General features: G+C 33.8%; 1 protein-coding gene across 5 annotated transcripts in view; it reads left to right on the top strand.

Moving 5' to 3' along the window:
* The window catches only part of PARD3B (par-3 family cell polarity regulator beta), a 1,277,739-nt gene that overhangs the window by 814,803 nt on the left and 438,911 nt on the right, over positions 1-24,025 (top strand). For all 5 annotated transcript variants that reach the window (XM_074298957.1, XM_074298956.1, XM_074298955.1 and 2 more), the window contains one exon: positions 2,890-3,005. In XM_074298957.1, the coding sequence (XP_074155058.1) occupies positions 2,890-3,005 (116 nt within the window). The remainder of the gene's footprint in view (positions 1-2,889; positions 3,006-24,025) is intronic.

Below are 24,025 nucleotides of genomic sequence, written 5' to 3'. Positions count from 1 at the left end.
TATCCTCAAGTGACCCTGGGAGGTAGGTGTTCTGCAGACAGAGATAAAATGATTTACCTAGGGTTACGCAGCTAACAAGTGTCTGAGACCAAAGAATTGAGTTTTGAACTTGAGTTTTCCAAATTCTCAAGTTTATCCATTATACTATGTAGTTGCCTAAAGCTATCAGTTTTCCTCAAATTTGCCCTTTGGAATTCTTGAACTTGATGATGGCCTTACTGTTATTTTAAAAAGTTCTTCTTATCAGAATCTAAATTCCACGAGGTTGAATACCATATTTCTATACATCTTCAAAAACAACACCTTGCACAGTAATGGTCACTCGATTGATATTTGTTCAGTAATCAAATAAAAGAATTTAAATATTGGGCATATATAGGGTTTTGTCATTGGCATATAGTACCTAGTTAGGCCTTAACATTGCAAAAATATGCCTTTATCAAATCTGACACTACCATACTCATTTCCAATCATTACCTTTAATTTAGTTATTTAAGTTATAACCAGAACCTTAGAAGAAATGCTTCCCCCCCCAAAAAAAAAATTCTCAGGAATAGCTGTCACAAAGCCCATAGGCTAAAGCACATGGATTTTATTCACAGACTAGACTCTCAAGTCCTTGCTCAGGACATAATTATTCTTTCTTTAAATGTGATCCTAACAAGTTTAATTATCCCCTCTCCCACCCTACAGCAAATGAAAAGCAATAAATCAGCAGAGGAGAAGGAATAATACAAATAGGATATTGACAATAAGAAGAGATGACAGCTAACTAGTACATAACAAGAAAACCCATTAAAAAGCAATAATTTATTTTTTTAAAAAAAAGAAAGTCCAAGCTCTTTAATGACTGATGACATCATGGTTTATAGGCAATGACTGATGTTTATAATAATGACCTTGAATCATCAGGAAAAAGTTAAATCATGTTCAAGGCATTCTGATTAAGAAGTCGAAAGAGCCTGATTGTACTTTAGGAAGTTTCCATTCAAAGATGTTAAAATTGAAAAGGTTCCTGCACTTAAGGATATAAAAAAATTAATACAAATTCATAGCTATATAGTGCTGTGAGATTTACAAAGTACTTCTCTTACCCCCCCAAAAAAAGGATTTTAGCATCATTTTAAAGATGAAAAAGTCCAGATTACTATTACTATTAAAAAGATAGTAAGTGATCACACCATGACCCAAACCCAGAAAATTAGAAGGTATTCTGACTCCCAATCCAATCACTTTTCCCATCACATATAGTTCAAGAAATTCAGATGCATAGAATCACTCATTCCTTAAAAATTTTCTCCTGAGCACCAAGTGGTACAATGCATAGGGCATCCTTTCTGGAGTCAAGAAGACCTGAGTTTAAATCCAGCCTCAGACACTTACTAGCTAGCTATAGGACCCTCCCTCCATTTTTTTTTTTCACTCAATCATGATTTTACTTGGATGTCACCTACCTTCTTTCAGTCTCTCTTTAATGCATTGCATTCATGCCATAGTGATATTTCTACGGCACAGGTCTGATCAAGAATCTCCAATGGCCTGCCTGTGGCCTCTAGGATAAAATATTAACTCTTTTCTTTAGCATTTAAAACTCCCATCTACTCCAGTTTATGTTTCAAACTTATAAAGCATTCTTCTTTATGTACACTGTAGTCTAGCCACACTAGCCAACTATTATTGCATGTCTCATCTCTCCATCTTTCCAAAGGCTGTTCCATGCCTGGAATGTACTTTCTCTTCACTTTTGAGAATCCTTGTCCTGTTTCAGAATTTAGCTCCTATCATCTCTCTCTTGAAACCATGCCTCATTTGCATACCTACTAGTCCCCCAATCACCTACCCAAATTACTACCCTATGTTTTCTTGGTATATTATTTATATCTATTTTAAGTGTACAGGTTGTTTCCCCCAGTATATTCTAAAGTTTTTGAGAGAAGGGAGACCTTTGTTTTTATCAACAGTTCTTAATACTTAATAAATGTTTTTAAACTGATCAAAATTGAATAAAATTAATGCTTACTTTAATTTTCAAAATTTTCAATGCTAGAATTTCTACAAATATCTTTTGCACTATATAGAATAAGGAGAAATTTTTCTCAATAATTTTCTTAAACTATCTATCTTGCTCTCCCAAAAGGGAAGTAAATGAAATATTCATCAGGAATAAAATACTTTGAAATTTGCTGTAAGTTCTAGAAAATGTACAATAGGTGTTTGATCTGTTTTGTGTCAGCATCTTCAGCTGGGTTTCTCTTTTTCCCTCCCTTCAACTCCCTTTAGAATAGTTGCTGAAATCTGCACAAATATGGGTGTTTGGGGCATAAGGGTGTGTGTGTGTGCGTATGTGTGTGTGTGTGTGTGTGTGTTTAATAGACTTAACTATGGTATTTTAAAAAGTAAAACCAAACCAAAACAAGACAAAAATCTCCCATAATCATCAGCACATAGCAGATGACATTCATAGAAAGGGATGGAATTTTTTCTTGTGCTCAAACTCTCACATGGCTCCTAAGAAGCACAATCTATCTAGGAGTCTCCTTTCATGACACAATGCTTAGCAGGACTGGAGGACCTTCAAAGCAGGGCCTTTGCCTGGAGATAAACTAGAGGAGAGTCTCCTCTCCCCTTGATATCATATATAATACAGAAGAATTCTACTTCACAAAAAGTAGCAAAAAGTAAAATGGATGACCTGTAATGAATATTTTTATTTAACTGTCTACCATGTGATAGAATACACGTAAATGGCATAGAAGCTACAGAATTAATGATTGATTTAACATGGGCAGACAGAGTAAGGAGGGGGTTTGCTCCTAATGGGAATTTTTCAAGTTATTTCTTGAGGTTTTTCACCAGTGTCTAAATATTTTGTATGGCTTCCTTCCACAGCCCAGTAGAGGATTCAGCAGTATATTGTACAGGTCAGCAAATAAACTTCAGATCCCTGACATCAGCCAAGCAGCCTGAATCAATTCATCTGAAAGCCTCAAAGAGCATGGACCTCGGTAAGAGAGGGTGGGGTAACGCTTAGATCAACTTTTTAGCCTTAGTACATTTATCTTTTTGAAGTCCCCACTTTTGTTTCTTAAAACATATCTTAGAGAGTAAGATCTACTGAAAACAAGAGGAAGGTGTGGTGATCATCAACATTTTTTGCAAGTTTATTAGCATATATTGTATTGCCTGCAGTCTAGGTGGAAGGGAGTGGGGGGAAGAGAGAAAATTTGGAACACAAGATTTTGATTTTGCAAGGGTGAATGTTGAAAACTACCTTTGAATATATTGTAAGAATAAAAAGCTATTAAAAGAGAAACCTGTATGCTTATTAGATTGTAAGCTCCTCAAGGACAGGGATTATAATGTTTTTCATCTTTGTATTTCCAGTGACTATCAGTTAATTGTAAAGAACATATACTAGAATGTGAATTAAAAATAAAAATTAAAAAAGAAGAAAAAAAAAACATTTTTTGCCTCCACTCTCCCATACATCTGAAATTATCCTTAAAAATTTTAAAGGATTTCTTTTAAAAAAGGATGAATTTTTTAAAGTAAATTACAGTATCATCCTCTTGTCTTTTTTTTTTTTAGAGAAATTAAACTAGATTCTGAATGTTAGCTCCGGAAAGAACTTTTAGATCATCTAATCCCAAATCTTTACTTCTCCCAAAGTCATGCAGCTAGATAACACAAATTAATCTAATCTCTAGGTCCAGTGTGCTCTTTAGAGTATATCACAACTAATGTTTTAGCTTAGAAGAAAGATAATATGAGTTTGTTTTTGTGTGTCTATGTAAGTATTAAAATTCATGTATCTTAAATTTGTAAGTACCTTATAATTCTTGGAATAAGGACTTCCTATCCTGAGAAATAAGACCTCTTGAATCCAGTGAGATACAATTGAAAGAACCTTAGTTCTGGAATACCATGATTTGGGTTTCTATTCTACTTGGACATGCATGTAATCTAACCTCACTGGACCTCAATCACTTTGATGTTATATGTAGGTACCTTTGGTCCCCTGATCTTTAGGGGGAGGGGAGGATGTTTGGGTCAGGAAACCCTGAATCTTCTGGCCCACCATACTTCATCCCTAATTCACCTGGAGATTACTCTTTTGCCCACTGCTTTTGATTCATCTGGCGGTTTCTCCTTAGCCTCAGGTCATGGAATCAACATGAACTCCTTAGCCTTAGGGGATAGAAGATGGGATAAAGTTGTATTGTCTCTCACTTCTCTGCTGTTTTCCTAATTAGGATCCTAGCCATCTGAGAATTCTCAGTGTCACAATAAATCCCCCCTTTTTTTTGGCAACTTAACTTGAAGACTGGGACTGCAATCTTTTGTAAAACCTGTGACGTTGACCTGGGGACCCCCAAATGCCGTTAGGGTGTCTCATCCCTCAACAATCTCATCAAAAAAGGAGGAGGTTGAACTACATGGCTACCAAGGGCCCTGCTAACTTTTTGAGCTTTCATTCTGTAATCCCTTTCAGTATCAAACCTTTATAATTGTCTTTTCTTTTCTCCTATTTTCTTCTCATCATCTATTTAGACATCCTGCCAGCCCTTGGGAAACTGCTATTTTCTTCCACTAGCAAACTTTAATAGTTGGTTCAATGACCCCTCCCCTCATTCCCTTTCTTGCTGGTATTTCTTTATTTCCTGGGTTTCCTACTATATAGCTGAGATTCCAAGAAAAGGAAGTCAACCATTTTTCTTATACCTTGTGCCCCAGTTGCCAAAAATAATATACAACCTTTCTTAGTTTTTTTTTCCTAGTCTACTTGGTGGAGAGCTAAATGCCAAGGATTTTCTAACTTCACAATTATATTGAAAATAAAGCCTGACTCTCCATGTTAATTCTAGGAAACTAGGTATATCCTTAGATCTCTCTTCTTTCATAATTTGTTCCTTCAGGCAAATCTTACCCTTGATGTTACCTTAGTTCTTCTGATTTAGCTGATTGATTCATTTAGCCAGGTTGTTTGGGGTCCACCTTCCCAAATCTGTCTTGTTAATAACTTCACTTTCTGATGTGCCTAGAGCCTGGGGCATATAATACTCTCTTAGACATTCCCAACCCAAAGCTTCAAGGACTAAGGGTCTGATCCCTCCCCTACTCTAAAGTTGTCCCTAAGTACCCCAAAAAGTATACATTGGCTTCTTGGAGAGATTCTTTCCCATGTGGCCCTAGAAGCTCTTTCCACCATGGATTGTGGATCTTACGTTTTTTCTACTCTTTTCCTTTACCTCTCAAGGCTTCATCCCCTGTAAATTCTTTCTTTTACTCACCTATGACCTGCCCTCTCAATTCCTCATTGATCTGCCTGAAGCAAATTCCCTGACTGCATTCTCATAGCTAATTCTACCTTTGATGCTTAAGTGACCTCTTCTACTTTCTTATTTCTAAAGCAGATGTCATGCCTAAAGTTCTTGGACCTTAGCCTGAAGCTGAAACTTCATTCCCTTACCCTGGTTCTTTCTGGTCCCACTCCTATTATGGTTTCCTTTCAGACCAATGAACTCCTTTTAATTTTAGGGATTTTCCCCAAGCTGAGTTTTCTGAGTTTGGTAATTTTTACTTGTTGTGTGGCAGCTATAGCCTGCCTCTATCATATTGAATTCTGGGTGTTCCAAGACTTCTGGCTTGTGGGAGCATCTCCTTTAAATAACGGTAATTGTGAACAGTCTGATGTGAGCAACTGAGAGGTATATTTCTAAGCTTTAGGTCATCCTCTTAAAAAGATGACATCCCATGTATACATATATTGTATTTAATTTATACTGTAACATATTTAACATGTATTGGTCAACCTGCCATCTGGGGGGGAGGGGGGAAATTGGAACAAATGGTTTGGCGATTGTCAATGTTGTAAAATTACCCATGCAAATATCTGGTAAATAAAAACTATTAGATATGAAAAAAAAAAAAAAAAGATGACATCCAGGGGAGCATTCTATTGAACTCATTATAAGAAAGTTATTAAAGAAGTGGGCAAATTTAAACTAAATTCTGAATAAAATGTTAATTGCGTTTGGAATGCTAGCAGGCATGGTACTGCAAAGGTTCTGATTTCTTGAGATAATATATTGCATATTTCATTAGTTACAAGAAGAAAAAATTGTATGGAATGCATCTGATGGCTTAATAAATAGTACTTCTCCATAACCCCATCTATAATTATTCAGACAACACCCAATCATGTTGAAACCAGGGAAATTGATTCTTTTTTCTATAAGCTAAGTTGATCATAGGGCATTTTCCCTCTAATCATATAGAGTCAGGGTCTGGTGGAGAAACAGTAGGAAGCTGCCTTAGATCATACCAGTGATCACAGAAGAACATTTGCAAGGCCAAAGGCCTTTAACAAATAAAGGGTGTAAAGAAGGTTTTTTTGTCACTATCTATTAAGTCATTTCTATAAACGGTAAAGAGTATGTCAGACTTACAAAGTATTTTGCAAATTTGTCCTTTAGTCTTTCATCCTCCACTTGAAGAAGGTCAATGGGCGACGACTATTATTAATTGCTAGTGGAAAATTCTAATTGCATTTTGAGAATCTAAGGAGACAAAGGAACTGATGTAGCCCTCCAAAGATCTTGGAATCAGAAAAAATCAAAGGAGTATTTTATAAAGTAAAAAGGAAGACCTCAAGAGAAAACAATGCTGGATATCAGTTACCAAAAATGAAACAAGACCCCCAACGAATTGAATTACTCCAGAATCTAAAACTACTTTTTCTCCAACTATTAGTATTTCTTCCATAGAGATTTAGTGATGGAAGCTACCTTAGATATCATCTGGTCCAATTTTCTCACTTTACAGTTGTAGTAAAAGGAGTCCAGAGAAATCTTCCCCAAGATCATGCAACCATAAAATCTGGGATTGTGTGTCAGATCTCCCAACCCCAAACTCAGCCATTTGTGGACAGATAGCTTTTGAAGGTCCTCTCCTGTGTCATAAAATAATTCTTACTTTAGCAATCTATTGCTTATTGCATTCTAGAAGTGCCATCCTAGGAGGAAATTATTAATACTTATAATATATTTTCTGTTTAAGAAAAAAATCATATAAATCATAAAGCCAGTTTTCCTTAGCATATAAGTGCCAAACCAAAAGTGTTAGATAAGGTACACCAGACAACAGCATCAGTTAATAATCATATTCTAACTACTTTTTAAAAACTCAAATACAGCATAGCAATCTTCCAGAAGATCCCAGATCTTAATGTTCTAGAAAGCCTTTGGAACCAAGATGGACATATTCCTCCAAATTTAAGTGACTCCAATAGTTCTTGACACCTCATTGTTCTTGTATTTGGCCTTCCTCCCTCTAATGGGAGTGATCCACATAAATTTCATAAAATGAAAGCTCCTTGAAGATTGGACATACCTTGTGTTTTTACTTTCCATAATTCTATCACTTCATAGTTGAGTGCATGACTATAGTAATAATAGATAATAATAGCATTTATTGACCCAGAGGTAGCACACCAATTGTACTTGTGTAAAAATGGCTTTTTCATTACTGGCAATGCTCAGAGCTCTTTCATTTTCCATTCACAAAATGAATAATTATTGCATATATATTTTATTTGTGTTTATTTAAACTGATATCTCTGAAGTAGTTCTCAATTTAATGGAAGTTCTATTCTTTAAAGATTGAAAATATTCCTCAAAGGGATAACAATGGTTTTCAAATGATCAGCTAAAAATATTCCATTTATTATGTTATATTTTAGAAGCTTCACAGACACACACACATCTATCTTTCTAGCTAGCTATCTTGTAAAGAGAGAGTGTGAAAAACTTTATAGATACATATAAATCTAAAAAGCCTAAATCTCCCTGAAAGTACCTTCCAGTGGTCTTATATTGTTTTTTTGACCAGCAGCTTAATTAAGATGTTAATTTTACTTAACTATAAGCCCTCTTTCAATGGCTATTGTCATTGATTAGTTTTGAATAGCCTTGAATGATTCTCTGACTGGGCACAGGAAGGACTCATTTGATAATTTTATAGATAAATAGACCCTTCTATAAATGCTTTGATAGAAGCATTTGGATTTTGGTTTGGATTTTGTCTTTGTGTTTTTGACTTTGTTTTGGAGTGGACCTTTTTATTGTATGAGAAAATTTTAATGCAGATCAGAAATAGACTTAAAAGTCTTAAAAAATTTCCTGGGACTTCAAAAGATTAAAGCGGCTCACCTTGGACAACAGTAAGAATGTTCAACCAAGTAATCATGAGTCAGAGAAGCCTGTCCTGATTCTGCTCCCTGAGCTGCCCTTCTAAATTATGTATATATTTGTGATTTATGAAGCATTTGTGAATTCATTAGCACTAGGGTACTCCCTCCACCAACATAAATCATAATCAGATTTAGTAGATCCCACTTAGGGAGTTACCTAAAGCACCAAGTTTTTTGAGGGTTTTGCCTAAGGTCACATACTATGTCTTACTAACTACAAATCCCAGGGTTCTATCCTCTACAGCACAAGTGTCCAACACAGGGACTAGGGAGGCTGCAACAGTTTCAGTGCTGAGGAATAGATTAAATTATAAATGGGAAATATCTAACAAAATAAATAAAAATATAAAACATAGATAATGTTAAATTGTGGTTTTTCTAAGTCAGTCTGTTGCTATAGTGATCCATATGCATGGTTACGGACTTCTGTTACTGTTTGAATTTGACACCACTGTTCCACGCCAAGGTACCTACCCCTATTTATAAAATCTCATTAAAATAGTCTTATTCTAGTTTTATTCAGTTTCAAAGTTTTCCATTCATCAACAATAATAATAATTGACTTCCCATGGCACTTTGACTTTTGCAAAACACATTTATAGAATCTCTCAGTGTCTAGTGGATACTTTCAGTCAGTTTTTATGCTGCTTCATTAATGTCAACCCAGTAATGAGTAAGATGATGTGAACAAAGTGTATTCTGAAATAACTTCTGGTAGCTTTTTCACCCTTGATATCAAGGGGTTTACACTAACATTCATTTGACAGGCTAGGCATTTAGCAGTGTTGACTGTTTAGTTCTCTAGAAATCCTATTCCCTTTATTATGGACCTTGCTATATTTATTCAAGTAACAGCTTTGCTGTATTCAGGCTAGATCATTTTAATTTGTTTCTAATTAGACCTGTGTGGGTGTTGATTTGGAAGCTCTTAGGAGATGCATAACACAGCTGTCTCTTTGGTCTTTGGCATAGGGGCTTTCCCCCAAAGATCTGCCCTTATTGGCAAAGTGCCAACAAGTTGAATTCAAAGACTTTTTGATGAAGCATAAAATCTTTAATTTCCAGGCTTGGTATGTTTATGGTCTTGTAATACTTTTTGAGAATTAATCTGAATTTTTCAAGGAACAAGACTTAAATACTTTGGCCCACTTCCTTTAATGCCCCTTTAAAGGTTTAGTTAGACTTTGGTATTCACATCATTTTTTTTTTTTTAGAAATTTCTTCCCCTTTTCAAAGTGATCTCCTCCCTCCCATTTCATGGTTGGAATTCTTGACTAAAGATAAGATAGAGCTGAGAGAAAGCCTTTCTTTTCTCCAAGAGTTGTGGAAAAGCATGCTGTCCAGCCGTCCTCCATCTCCATTCAATACTAAAGAGGAAACAAGTTTAAATGGAAAGGTTATAGGTTTAAAATTCTAGGAAGATTCCTGACCAACATTGTTAGCATTCTGTATAGCACTGTGATTTTAGAAACAAGGACAGATTTCTGTTCATCTGAAATAGGTGGGCTGTGGGTCCTGCCTGAAATCAGAGGAATGAGTTAGAAGAACCCAGCAGCCCATGATTTAGCAATTGAGGTTTTTCACTATGTTGTTGAACCAAAACTTAAACACATGCTCACAATATATAATAGCCATGACAGAGATGTAGGAACAACACCAAGAAGACACAATATCATTCTCAAGAAAAAAAAAATAACAGGTAGGAGGTGGAAGAATACTTAAAATTTTAGAGAGACAGAAGCACCCATCAGTAATGAAAAATTGGACTTAACTTGTTGACATGAATAGATAAGTACAATCTCAGTATCACTGTCACTTCCTAGGCTTAGACTTGTGACTAGGAAGTGGTAACACAAAAGTATAACTTGTACAAAATAAAAATCTAATGGAACAGATAGGAGGCTAAAACCTATGCCTTCCTATAGAAATTTACAGATCTAATGGAATAGCATAAATCATAAAAATCAAAAGGAAAATTTTCATTTGTATAGAGCTTTTGGGGTGTGCTAAATGCTTTCTTCAAAGCAATGTCTTGAGAAGAGAGAATAAAGCTTTGAAGGCGCAGAGAATTTTTGAGAGGTGGAGATTTAGGAGGTTAGCAGCTTCCTGAAGGTATGATTATAGAACAAGACCAATTAAGAAGTAAGAGTTCCAATTTGACTAGAATATAAAGTCCCTGAAGAAGACTAAAGTGAAAGTCTAGAAAGATAGGTTGAAGCCAAATATTTGAAGACATTAAAACTAAGCTGACAAGTTCATATTTTATCTTATAGTCCAGGGCTTTGCAAACTACAGCTCACAGATCAAATCAAACCTCCTACTTGTTTTTTGTATGAACCGCAAGCTAAGAATGTTTTTTAATGATAAAAATATAAATAAAATTTTTAGCTATAGAAAATAGGTCACTAAAAGATTTTAAATGTTGGAACAGCATGATTGGACCTATGCATCTTTTTCTAAAGGATTATCTCATGGATAATGAAAACTGTTAGTACATTATAATAATCCATCCTCTATAACTGAACTCTAAAATTTGTCACAATCTAAGCCTAGATTTATTTTCTTCTAATATATAGTCCAGAGTGAATAGATGTATCAGAGACACACCAGTTTCTTTTTTATTCTAAGAGTTAATAAGTGTCTAAGGTCAGATTTCAACTCAGAATATCACTATTTGGGATATCTTTCTATTACTGATAAGACTACTACTAAGGAGATCTTCTCTCTCCTCAAACCTTACATGTTAAAAAAAATTTTCCCAAAGAGAATAAAAATAAAAGAAGAGGACAAAAAGAAATATAAGGAACTAGAATAGGCAATGAAGAAACAAAGCTATTCCTATTTACAGCTGATATGATGATATACTTAGATAATCCTAGAAGATCAACTAAAATATTATTTGAAATAATTAACAGCTTAAACAAAGTTGCAGATTATAAAATAAACTTATATAAATCATCAACATATCAATTGCTCAGGTGAGCTGAAAATAATTCTGCCTAAACAAATTTACTTATCCAATTACAATCAAGCTACTCAAAAACTACCAGATAGAACTATAAAAATAATGACACAATTTACCTGAAAGAATAAAAGATCAAGAATATCAAGGAAGTATTGAAAAAAATGCAAAGCAGATGGCCTACTGATACCAGATAATCATCAAAACTATCTGGTACTGGCTAAAAGATAGAGTAATGAACCAGTGGAATAACTTTGGTATATAAGACAGTAGTCAGTAATCACCAAGTGTTTGGTAAACCCAAAGACCTCAGCTTTTGAGTTAAGAACTCATTATTTGACAAAACTGCTTGGAAAACTAGAAAAGGATAAGTCACAATTTAGGTATAGACCAACATCTCCCACTGTATATATAAAGTCAAAATGAATATGTAGTATATACCATAAAGGCTAATTCCATAAGCAAATTAGAAGAGCAAGAAGTAGTCTACCTGTCAGACCTAATGGGAAGGAAGAAATTTATGATAAAACAAAACACAAAGAGCATTACAAAATGCAAAATGTATCATTTTGATAGATTAAATTAAAAAGGTTTTGTACAAAGAAAACCAATGCAACCAAGACTTGAAGGAAAACAAAAATCTGGGAAATAATCTTTATAACAAGTGTCTCTGATAAAGGTATTATTTCTCAAACATAGAAAATGGAGTCAAATTTATATGAATACAAACCATTTCCAAATTAATAAATAATCAAACGATAGAAACAGGCAGTTTTCAAATGAATAATTCAAAGCTATTGATGAACACATTTTGATTAGAGAAATGAAAATTAAAACAACTTTTAGATACCACCTCAACCTAAAATTGGCCAGTATGACAAAAAAAAAAAAAAGAAAAGAAAATAATAATAATAATATAAGTTCAGTGAATGGAGTACCAGACCTAGAATTTGGAAAACTTGAGTTCAAATCTAGCCTCAGACATTTACTTATTGCAGGACTTAAATCACTTAAACTCTCTCTGCCTTCCTTTCTTCATCTGTAAAATGGTTATAATAACAGCAGTTATCTCCTACAACTGTTTTGAGAATAAATTGTTATATTTATAAAATCTTTTGCAAATCTTATGGCAATATATATAAACTATCATTAATTATAATAAGTGGTGCAGTGTGGTAGAGGAGAAAGCTACCTTAGAGTTCAGAAAATATGGGTTTAGATTTGCTTCTGAGAAATACATATATACATATATACATACATATATATATATATAATATATAGCCTTTTTCACTTTAAACAAATCACTTTTTAATACCCCAGAACTTATTTATTAGTATTAATAAAAGGAGTTTCCTAGTTCAGTGAAATCTTATGTCTAGTCTACAAAATATTTATTGAATATAAAACATAATGAAAATAAATGACTTTTTTAGTTATTACATTATTAAATTACTAAAATTCAATGAAGGTAAAATTCAAGGTATAAAAGTTGGTTTTACACTATTAAAATATCTAAACTGGAATAACTTATGAAGAAATAAGAGAAACCATGATCTTTTGTATTAGAAGCAAACATATTGATACAAATAAACTTTCCATTAGCTAATTGGAATAATTTGGGTTTGTGAATCAAGAATGATGTAGATAGGTTTGGGGAGGGGGGAGTTGTTGTTTTTCCCAAACTTGCTGCTTCCTATTTTACTAGTTTCTTTTTTACACCCTCTAAGAAGAATATACATGAGAAGAATGATTTCATGTTTAGTGCTGCTAGCTATTTATTGGAGAAGAGGACTATTGGATAGAAAATTGACTTTAGTGCTGAATTATAACTTCTTAGATAGAAGTTCTTCACTTGACTGAAAGTTGTAGCATAAAACCCTGAGGGATGTAATAGACAAAGGGAAAAAATAAAGTGCACCCTTGAATACAAGGAGGGTTATCCCCCAGACTTGGCCATAATAAGTAATTAATAAGAAAATATGGCAGTAAATTTAAAAAGCTGTTCCTGTCCTATCCTATTTGTTTTTTAGAATGAGGGATTTTATTTTTTTACATTTTCAACAAATAGAGAAGTATAATAAGATTTAAGAATGGTATAAGACAATTGATATCAGATCCTGCCTCTGCCACATTCTACCTATGTAACTGAGCCAGTCATCTACCTTCTTGATTGTTATTTATTGTTCAGTCATTTCAGTTATATTATACTCTTCACTGGCCCCATTTGGGGTTTTCTTTGCAAAACTATTGAAATGTTTTACCATGATCTTCTCCAGCTAATTTTATAGATGAGAAAACTGAGGCAAATAGAGTTACATGATTTGCCCAGGCTCATACAGCTAGTAAATGTTTGAATGCGGTTTTGAAGTTAGATCTTTCTGACTTTTTTCTGACTATTTTCTTCTCTTTTCATCACCAGTTCTCTTCTGTTTGCTCTTCTTCATTGGTATTATGCTACTGTTCATTGGTGTTACACTGCAGCCTTCTTTAGTTTCTGTTAGTTGCTGTGAATTTCCCAACCCTGTCCTACCATTATCCCTAGGAGAACCAAGAACAGTGTTGCATTACTGTTCCTTGCATTTTAGCTATCTTTAATTAACAGGTAGTACTTAAAATTTATGGCTGGCATCTCAGTTCACAAAATTATGGAGTGCCACTAGCCTTTTGGAACCTTTTCTTACCTCTCAGAGTTGTTATGAAGACCAAATATATAACATATATGATATACTTTGCAAACATTAAAGTACTGCGTAAATGATATCATCATCATCATCATTATCATCATCACCATCACCATTACACTTATTTAATATTAATATCTAGTACCAATGACCCGCCCACTATATACAGAGTCATTTCAAGTAGCATTCGGGAGAATGCTTCCTTCTCAAACAGCTTGAACAACTTCTGAATTACTCTGTGGGTCAGTTTACAGTGAGCCATTTATATGGCATTCCCCTAATACCTGAGCAGGGAATTTTCTTTCTAGCTGCCTAAAAGGAAGGCAATTCCTACACTCTTTTAATTTATCTTTCCATTTCCAGTCCTTCTCTGGGACAACTGAGCTGAGTCATGCAAATCACTTCTTAAAAGTGATCCATCAAAAAAAGGGAATCGAGGGCAAATTTCCTGATTTTCAAAAAAAAAAAAAAAATAGAATTTGGCATCTTTTAGATATAACAATTTGATTATATTAGAATATATAATTAAAAATATCAGAAAGTCAGCTAGCATGGTTATCAAACTAGCCTCATTTTTTTTCTTTTTTTCTAAGACAATTGGGGTTAATCAATTTGCCCAGAATCACACAAGCTAGGAAGTGTTAAGTGTCTGAGGTCAATTTGAATTCAGATCCTCCTGACTTCAGGGCTGGTGCTCTATCCACTGTGTCATTTAGCTGCCCCCTTTTTATTTTTTTTAAAAGGATAAATAGATTGGTAAATTAAGAGTGCTTAGAAACAATTTACCTATATTTCTACAAAGCTTTGGTAAAGGCTTTCATGTTTTCCTTGTGGAAAAGATATCTGGGCTAGGTAATTGTAGAGTTAGGTAGATTTGGAAATAAATGGATAGTCATTTGGGGAGAACCATAATTCATGGTTCCTTGGCACCTTGGAAAGAACTTTCTAGTGGCAGCACTCTTTAATCCTGTGCCATTTCCCATCTTTATCAGAGATTTGGATTAAATAATATACAGTATGCATATCGAATTTGCAAATGTCACAATAAAAACAAGTAACAAATTTGATGACTAAGTCAGTACTCAAGGAAATATTGACAAGCTAGAACATTGGGCCAACTTTAACAAGATTAAATGCAATAGAAATAAATGAAAAGTCTCATACAGGTATAAGATGGAGGAAACATGGGTACATTTCATTTTATTTTAAAAGGTGTGGGACTTTCTATTTGATTGAAATCTAAATATGACTCAACATGGATGGTAGCCAAAAATGCTAATGTAATCAAGTTGTATTAATTAATCAATCAATCAGAAAGTTGTTATTAAATGTTTTCTCTGTGCCAACTACTGTAACAGACACTGAAGGTACGCAGACAAAATTAAAACAGTCCCTGCCTTTGGGGAGCTTACATTCTATCAGGAAACACAATATTTATATAAAGAAACATGTTCAAAATTAATTCAAGGTAATTGGGGAGTGGGAGGTACAAAGAGGCTAATAGATAGAGAAATCAGAAAAGCCTTCTTGTAGATGGTCATGCTTACATTTTAGTTTTAAGGAATATTAGAGATTCTGAGAGTCAAAGGTAATAAGTGCGGAGAACTATGGGGAACTATCTGTGGAAAGTCATGTATATGTGGTTGGTGTGTCAGATGTAGAATAGCAAGAAAGCTGGTTTAGCTGAAACAGAGTATATGAAGGGAAATAATTAATAAAGAAGATAGAAAAGAAGATTGGGACCATATTATGGATGTCAAACCAAGAAACTGTTATTTGATCCTAGGAAGCCATTGGAGTTGATTGAGTAGGGGAGTGATATAAGATCATATAGAATATGGATTAGAGAATGAGGGAAATTTAAGTCAAGGAAGGCATATTAGGCAGATGATTGTACTAATACAGAAAAGAGAAGCTAAGTACCTGAACTAAAGTGGTAGATATGTGATGGACATTTTAGTTTAAGGGTTTGTTACATTAATGGACTTGATCATCATCTCCATAAAGATGACTCCACTCAATAAAAGCCATGGAACCAAATCTCCCATAGGCATTTAAAACTTCACATATCCAAAATAGTACTCATGAGTTTATTAGTTGTCCCACATACAGTCCCTCATCGCCCTTGCTCATTAGATTTCCTAACTTCTCTATAAAGCTTAACTCAAGCACTTATTTTCAATTAGTGTCTTCTTCCCAGCAAAACGGCATAGTAGATAAAGTACAGGACCTGAAATCAAGAAGATTTATGTCTTCTGAGTTTAAATACAGCTTCAGATACTTACTAGCTGTGTGATCCTAGTCCCTTAATCCTGTTTGCCTTGCTCATCTGTAAAGTAACTTGGGGAAGGAAATCACAAACCACTCAAGCATTTTTGTCAATAAAATTCAAATAGTGTTAGGAAGAGTCAAAAACAACTGAACAGCAATAACAACTTCTCCCAATATCACCTTGTATTTGTTTTGTAAATGCTTAAATATATTTGAGTCTCTGTAGCTCTGAGAGTCTGCACAGAAATAACAACCTCTTAATAGATACAGTGTTCGCTATTAGGGAGATGAAGTCTCATTGTTTTGTGACGTGGATAAACCATATCTTGAACATCACATTCAATTCTGGGTGCCACATTTTTGGGAATACAATGCAACTTGAGAGTGTGCAAAGAGGAAAATCAGAATGATGTACTTTAAAAGCATAGTATATGAAGATCAGTTAAAGAGTTTAGTATGAAACTCAGCATGGAGAAGACTTGGGGGGAGAAGGAAAAAAGAAGCCATGATAGCTATATTCAAGTTGCTGATGGGATCTCATGTCAGAAGATGGATTAGATAGTAGTTATACTTGTTCAGAAGGCAGAAAAAAAACAAACAAGGGGTAGATGTGACTGAGCCTCTAATTTAGATTTAATTTAGGGAAAAATAATTATTAAAACAATCTAAGCATGGAATGAATTGTTTAAGATATTAAGTGCCTTCTCACTAGAGGACTCCAAGCAAAAGATTAGAGATGACCAATTGTGAAAGACTCTTTTATATGAGTTGGACTAAATAGTCCCCAAATTTCCTTCTAGCGATATTTTGTGATTCCTTCTATAAATTTCCTATAGAGGATAATCCCAATTCACAATTAGTTTAACAACTAAAAAGTGTCATTGTAGTATTCAGGTTATCCATCTTCTCCAATTCTTGCTATGTGACCAGTCTACCTTGTTTTCCAGAAATACATGTCCTTGACAATGCCTCTTCCATTTCTCACATGCAAGTCATTGTTGGTAATAGCCTACTTTCACCCACCATGTATTTTTCCATTACCTTATCTTGTATTACTTATAATTTTGATTTTTCTGAGATCATAGCTTTCCATGATTTGCAGCCACACAGCTTCCCTGGGAGAATATTAATGTTAAAGGAATAGGATTTTGAAACAGGAATATTGTTAGCTGTCATTGAAGATAGTGAACCAGCTCACTCACATCCTTCTATTCAACTGTGGACCCAGCTCATCATCAACTTACAGCAACTATCTAGATACCTTATAAAAATTAAAATTAGTTGATGCAGTTTTTTTGCAAGTATATTGTGGCCATACAGTAAATTATTTTATTTATGTCCTTGAATAAGCCTTATAAAGATGAAGGAAGAAAGTAAAGCTTTCCTTTCCTGTATTTCATGTGGGGCTATTTCCTTTTTTGAAAAAAAAAAAAAAAGTAGCCAAAGAAGATATTCCATTTAAAAGTGAAAGTAGTTTACATTTCTCTAAAGAAGTTTTGAACTCATTTTTAGTTATTATATAGTGAAAAATGGAACTAGTTGTAAGCCGGACATCTTGGAACTGACTCAATGTGTGAGTATTTTTACCCTATAGTCTGTCACAAGAATATTGGCAACATCATCTTTAATTTGTAAAAATATTAGCAAAAATACTCTTTCTTGGATTAATGGTTTTGTCCATAATAGTAAAATTTGTAATTGATAATCTCTTATACTGAAATCAAAATTATTATAGAGAGGGATAATGTTCTTATTTCTTTTAGGCTCACTATTGCTCTCACCCTACAGGGTCCTCTTTTTTTGAAATATTTAACTAGTGAAGAGATTTTATTCCAGCATTCAAAAGCACGTTAATGCTTCTTACTCTAGACTCTAGATTTTTTTAGTTGACTGACATTCGCAGATGACTTTGTGTAAAACATTGTAATGGAAGTTTTTTATATCTTTTCCCAAGATGCTCAAGAAAGCAAGTGAAAGAAAGTACCTTATATATAGTAAGTATTCAATATATACTTGAGTGAATGAATGAACAAAATACCCATGTATTATTTTACTGTTTAGAGTTGAATCTTTTTTAATCTTTGGCTTCCTTGATTATTCACTTAAATACTATTCTGATTTGCCATTGTGGCATGGAACTGACCCCAAACTCTCACTGGCTGTGTCAGTAAAGTAAAAGAGTGTTGGTTCTCTATCTGGAAAGACACCCTAAGAATAATCTTGTCTTGCTAGAGTTCATCATCAGATTGGCAAATAGATAACACCACAACTATACTAAATTATAAAGAGATTGCTCTCTGTGTCAGTGGAGAGAGTACCCAAGATTATAAATTTGTAGATCCTTGAAATAAGCTTCTTGAGGAAAAAAAAAGTCCCAAATGCATGTATGCCCCACTTTTAGTTGACTCAAAGTTTAAATTTACAACACATGGATTACTGGGTAATTATTTCTATAACAAAAGGAGTCTTCCTTTTCAAAAGGATTCTGTCACATAGGGTGATGTCCCTGTCCCTAAAAGTAACTGAACTCACATCTGAATACTAAAAGAACACTGTTAACAAATCTCAATTTCTTTATAAAATAGGAATGCTGGTATCTCCTATCTGTCTCATAAGGTTGTGAGGAAGGCACTTTATACCCATTAAAAAAAACTACATAAATATCAATTACTCTTCATGGTGATTCATTAATGTATTCAACAAATACAGATATAAAAACTTTTTTTTATCTCATTTTCCTAGTTGCTGCCAAGAATTGATGATATATAGCATTACCCTTCAATTCAGAGTCTCTAATCTAGTTCAATATATAAAATATATACCCATGATCAATTAAATAGTATTACTTGATTATTGGTATATAAATAGAATAGAAATCAAGGGCTACTGGAACTCCAAAGGAAAACATCATTATAACATAGATAAATTAAAGAAGACTTCATAGAGAAGATGAGTCTTGAGCAGGTTCTTGAAATTTTGGTTGACTTTGGATAGATAAAAATAATAAAGGAGAGCATTCTAAGCAAGTGACATGATACAGCCTTAAGTTCAGAGGTAGAGATGAGCAAAGTAGACAAATTAAAATACAGTGAAGGTTTTTGTTATCTTGATGCCCTTAATAGTGTTTGAAAAGTCAGACTAGAACGAGATTGTGAAATCATCGGAATAGCAGGCTAAGGATTTTGAACTTGAATCTATCATTAATGTGATATCATTGAAATATTTTTAACAGAGAAATAATTTGGTGTGGGTAGCTTTCAAAAGATTAAACTTGTATCAATGTACATATTCTGTAGCATCAGTTTGCACAAAGTAAATAAAAACTTTAGAATGAGCATACATCTGATTGAAATCCATCCTATATGTGAGTTCCATCAACAATTTTATATTCACAGATGTGGATATTCTCTCTTGAATGAGTCAACATCCAGTTTTCCAATGCACATCTCATTCTGCAAAACTGTAAAGAGACCCTGCTGTTCTAAGATGCTAATAAAATTCTTTTATGGAAGATGAAATTATTTAAATGGAAGAAGAAATTGTTCTGAAATGTCCATTTAATTTCATTCTTATTGTCTATTTGAAACTACATTTGTTGGTAGACTTGAGAATAACAAAAAATTTCCTTTTATCATAAAAGAGATTTTCTAGACTGTATTAGATTTTATGTAATCCAGCAGTCTTAAGTTTCTTTTCTAATTGACCTCCCTTTCCATAAATATATTTCTAATAATAACCTCCATGTTTATAATGCTTTGTACTTACAAAATGTTCTACATATATCATCCGACACCTAGTATCATGCCCGGAACATAAGGCCTTAACAAATGCTTATTGCATTCAAATAAGTATCCTTACAACATCATGAAATAGGACAGTATTAATCCTATTTATGGATAAGAACATTGAAACTCAGAGAAATTAGTTCTTTGTCTAAGATCATTCATTGTCTGAGAACTGAACCAAGATGTTTTTGATTCTAAACTCATTTCTCTTTGCACCAGCCTGTATCTTTTCCTTATTTCATACATACTTCACGAAATGAATAAGAAGGTCTTTTTAAAAAAAATACTTTGTTTATTCTAAAATTTTATGGAATTCTCTCCCATCTGATTTCCAGTCTCAATTAAAGACCTTCTTTCTTAAAGAAAACTTTCCTAGGACCCTTTAATCTTAGTGCCTTACTCTGTGTGTGTGTGTGTGTGTGTGTGTGTGTGTGTGTGTGTGTGTGTTGTGTGTGTAAGACCTGGATTCCACTTTTAATTCATATACTTCCTAGATACTAAACTGTGATGTATTTGAAGGAATTGGGTTTTTCAGCCTCAGTGTCCTTACTTGTAAAATATGGATACACTAGCCCTACTTCTTAGGGTTTATTTAAGACTGAATGGGATAGTTAAGACAGCTAGGAGGTGCAATAGATCATAGGTCTTGAAATCAAGAATTTATGTTTGAATTCCACAGAAAACACTTAATTGTGTGATCTCAGACATGGCATTTAACTTTAGTGTCCTTAGTTTATTTATTTGTAATTAAAGTAGCAACTAGTAATGGCACTCTTTCCCACAGTTCTTATGAGGAAAAAAATAGATATTTTTAAGTGCCTTGCTAGCCGAGAAAGTTCAAAAATAATGATGATGGTTTTTATTACTTATATGTTTATGTATTCTGTCTCTATCAATTGTGAGCTCCTTGAGAGGAAAAAAATTTTTGGCCTTTCTTTATATCCTCAGAACTTAGTGCCATGCCTCGCACAAAATAGGAGCTTAATAAATTCTTGCTGACTTAATAGAAAAATTAATCATCTAACTTTGATTAAATTAGGGAGACATTTATCAATAAAAGGTGAATACTTTGATACTTTAGGTTTAGGATCTGAGGATTTTAGAGTGGCAGGAGACTTTGAAGAGATCATCTTTTGGGCCTCTTTCCACACAGATAAAATTAAGTGGGTTGCTTCTAAAGAGCCTTGAAGCTTTAAAGCCATAATCTTCTATTCTAATACTCCAACCACCCCATTTTACAGATGAAGAAAATGGGCCAATTAGAGGACAAGTAGCTTGGTCAGGCTCACACAAAATAATAGCAGAACCAGGATTCAAGAAGCCCAAGTTTTTGAAAATTAATTGTTAACTTATCCTGCAAAGTACAAATTAGAATATGAATATGTCAAGGTTCAGAAGCTTCTTCATTGGTTAAAATTCTCCAGTGGCAGGAGCCAAATTCACTGAGAAGGGGGTTTAATTGGAAAACACAGAGATGAAATGCATGCAATATAGCCCGTAGTGAAGGTGGGTGGCCACAATTTCTACATGTCAGAAGGTACTTAGCCCAATTCAAGGAATCTGTCCAAAATGTTTGTCAAGCTTTTATTATGTGCTGAGATGTAAACCTTTGTGGAAAACTATTTCCAGAACATGAACTGCTAAGAAAATAGGTTTTCTTTGTCTGACATCTTATCCCATGATTTGGGACTGCCGACTTTGAAGTTAAATATTCACTTTGGGAAATCAAATACTACTCTGCTTTTGAGGTCAAAGCTCGGAATCTGTTCACAGAAAAATTATATTCCATTTTCATTTCCCAAAAGCTAAGTATATAACTGGCTCCAAAGAACATGCTAATTAATACATCTGTGTACTTCATTAAACACTTGGAAAACTGTCTAAGCAAAGCATACAGTGTTGTCTAGTGGTTAAAGCCAAGGACAGAATTAGGACTCAGGAGCTCAGTTTTCCCAGTTCTTAGGAAGATTGCTCTATAACCTGGGGCAAGTCAATTAATCTCTTTAATTCAGTTTCCCCATCAGTACACTAAATGTTGTAGTTCATTGCATTGAGGTTGTGGCTGATGTGAAGCCTAATATTGAGCATAAGAGCCAGCTTTCAACATTAGCATCTAGCTCCATTTTGCTAAGACTGCAAAGATATTCAAGGCCTGAAAATCAGAAAGCTTATTTGTGTAAAATGCAATTAAGAAAGACTTTCAAAGATATAGTGAAAGACATAAGCCTAATGACAAAATATTGCTAAGACCCATTATTAGCATAAACTATTACTAAGTCCCATAGGACTATGAATATGAGAAGGGCAGAGGCCAGCAAAGATGACAAAGGAATCTGATGTTCTTAATATGTATTTGGCTTAAGTCTTCTAAAAATATTCATCATAACCAGAAGTCTAAGTAATTATGGCAGAAAAATTAAAGAGGAAATTAAAATAGAGATCACATAGGAAAGTAGGTAATCAATATTGATAGTTTCATGCAATCTGGGTATAAACAGATCTACCTTGCACGACACTAAAGACTTAACTGATAGAATCCCACAGTCTTTCAGAATGAGATTGAAGCAAAAGTAGAAGACCTAATGAAATTTTTAGATGAAGTAAGAAGTAAAGGTAAACAATGACTTTCCATAGATTGATGAGCCATTGTTCTAATTTCTCAGTTAAAAAAGATTCTGCAATGGGACATTAAAAGATCATTTGACAAAATTATTTAGCTATTATTTAATTAGTATTAGCTAATTTAGCTATTATTTCATTATTGTTAGCTAATAATAACAGTTCACATTTCCAAAATAATAATATTTTCTACCTTTATATTATACAAATGAAGTTAAATAAAGTGATGAAAAGCTGGTTTAAAAAAATAACTTTGTAGTTTCTATATTCACTCACTCACTATTACATACAATGCAGTTTCCTTTACTGTAGGTTATCACTATTAGACATGGGAATTGCAAAATTATGATTTATTATCAGTAATTTTTGATTTATATGCTTATTTTATGTGCCTGTATATCTGCAGTCATGTAAAAGTTTCTTAAGCAAAAAGGAATTATGAGTGGAAAAAGTTTAAGAAGTCCTGACATACAAGGAAACCTCATTTCCTCATTTCCAATGTCCAGTGTGACATTCAAGGCCATCTACAATCTGACTGTCTTAATTTTCAACTTTTATCTCTTTAAACTCCTCCATAGTCACTCTACTAAGATCCCATTTCCTTGACTACACCTGCCTTGTGTGTTTCAGGCCTTTATCTGAATTCCTACATACCACCATTTTTATACTTATTCCATAAATTATCAGTTTTCAAAGTATGGTCATTGTCCCCGAGACCTTTCAGGGACTCCACAAGATCAAAAATATATTCATGATAATATTAAGATTTTTAATTTCTAACATGGTAAATATCAGTAGATATAACTCATCAAAAGAGGACCCTCAAAGAGAGGTCCTCAATAATTTTTAAGAGTGTAAAGGAGTTCTGAGATCAAAAAGTTTGTGAACTGCTAGGGTAGAATAACATACACTTTATGTTAGACCCAGAGGGCTTCTTAAATTTTTCCCACTCATTACCCCTTTTTCCCAAGACATTTTTATGTGACCCTGGATATGTAAGATAGGTATACAAATCAAACCTTAACTGATAATAAATCACAATTCTATTATTCCCCACATTAAATTATGAGACCCCATAGGGAGTCATGGACCACAGTTTCAGAAGGTAGGTGCTGGAATATAAGGTACTTGAGGACAGGAATTTTGTTGAATTGTCTTTCTTTGCTCTTCTTCAAAAATATAAACATGCTGGAAATAAAATTTTGCTTATTAGAACAGAAATTATTCAGGCTTTTATGACCATGAATTGAAGAAGGATTGCATCTTAAAAAATATTATGTTACTTTTCTCTTGGCCCAGAGGATTTCCTGTGATCTTATGGCTGGAAGGAGCTAGTGAATGTAAAAGAGGAAAGAGACACTGGGCATGATTGGTAGTGAAGCAGTGACTAGGGTTCCCTGGGTGACAATTGCTCCTTCCTCGCTGTGATCCTGGGCAACAGCCAGAATCTAAGGCA

This window comes from Sminthopsis crassicaudata, chromosome 3 (genome assembly GCF_048593235.1).
Source record: "Sminthopsis crassicaudata isolate SCR6 chromosome 3, ASM4859323v1, whole genome shotgun sequence".
In the NCBI taxonomy this organism is placed as follows: Eukaryota; Metazoa; Chordata; class Mammalia; order Dasyuromorphia; family Dasyuridae; genus Sminthopsis; species Sminthopsis crassicaudata.
The sequence above is the reverse complement of the archived record's forward strand: the minus strand, read 5'-3'. Positions and strand labels throughout refer to the sequence as shown.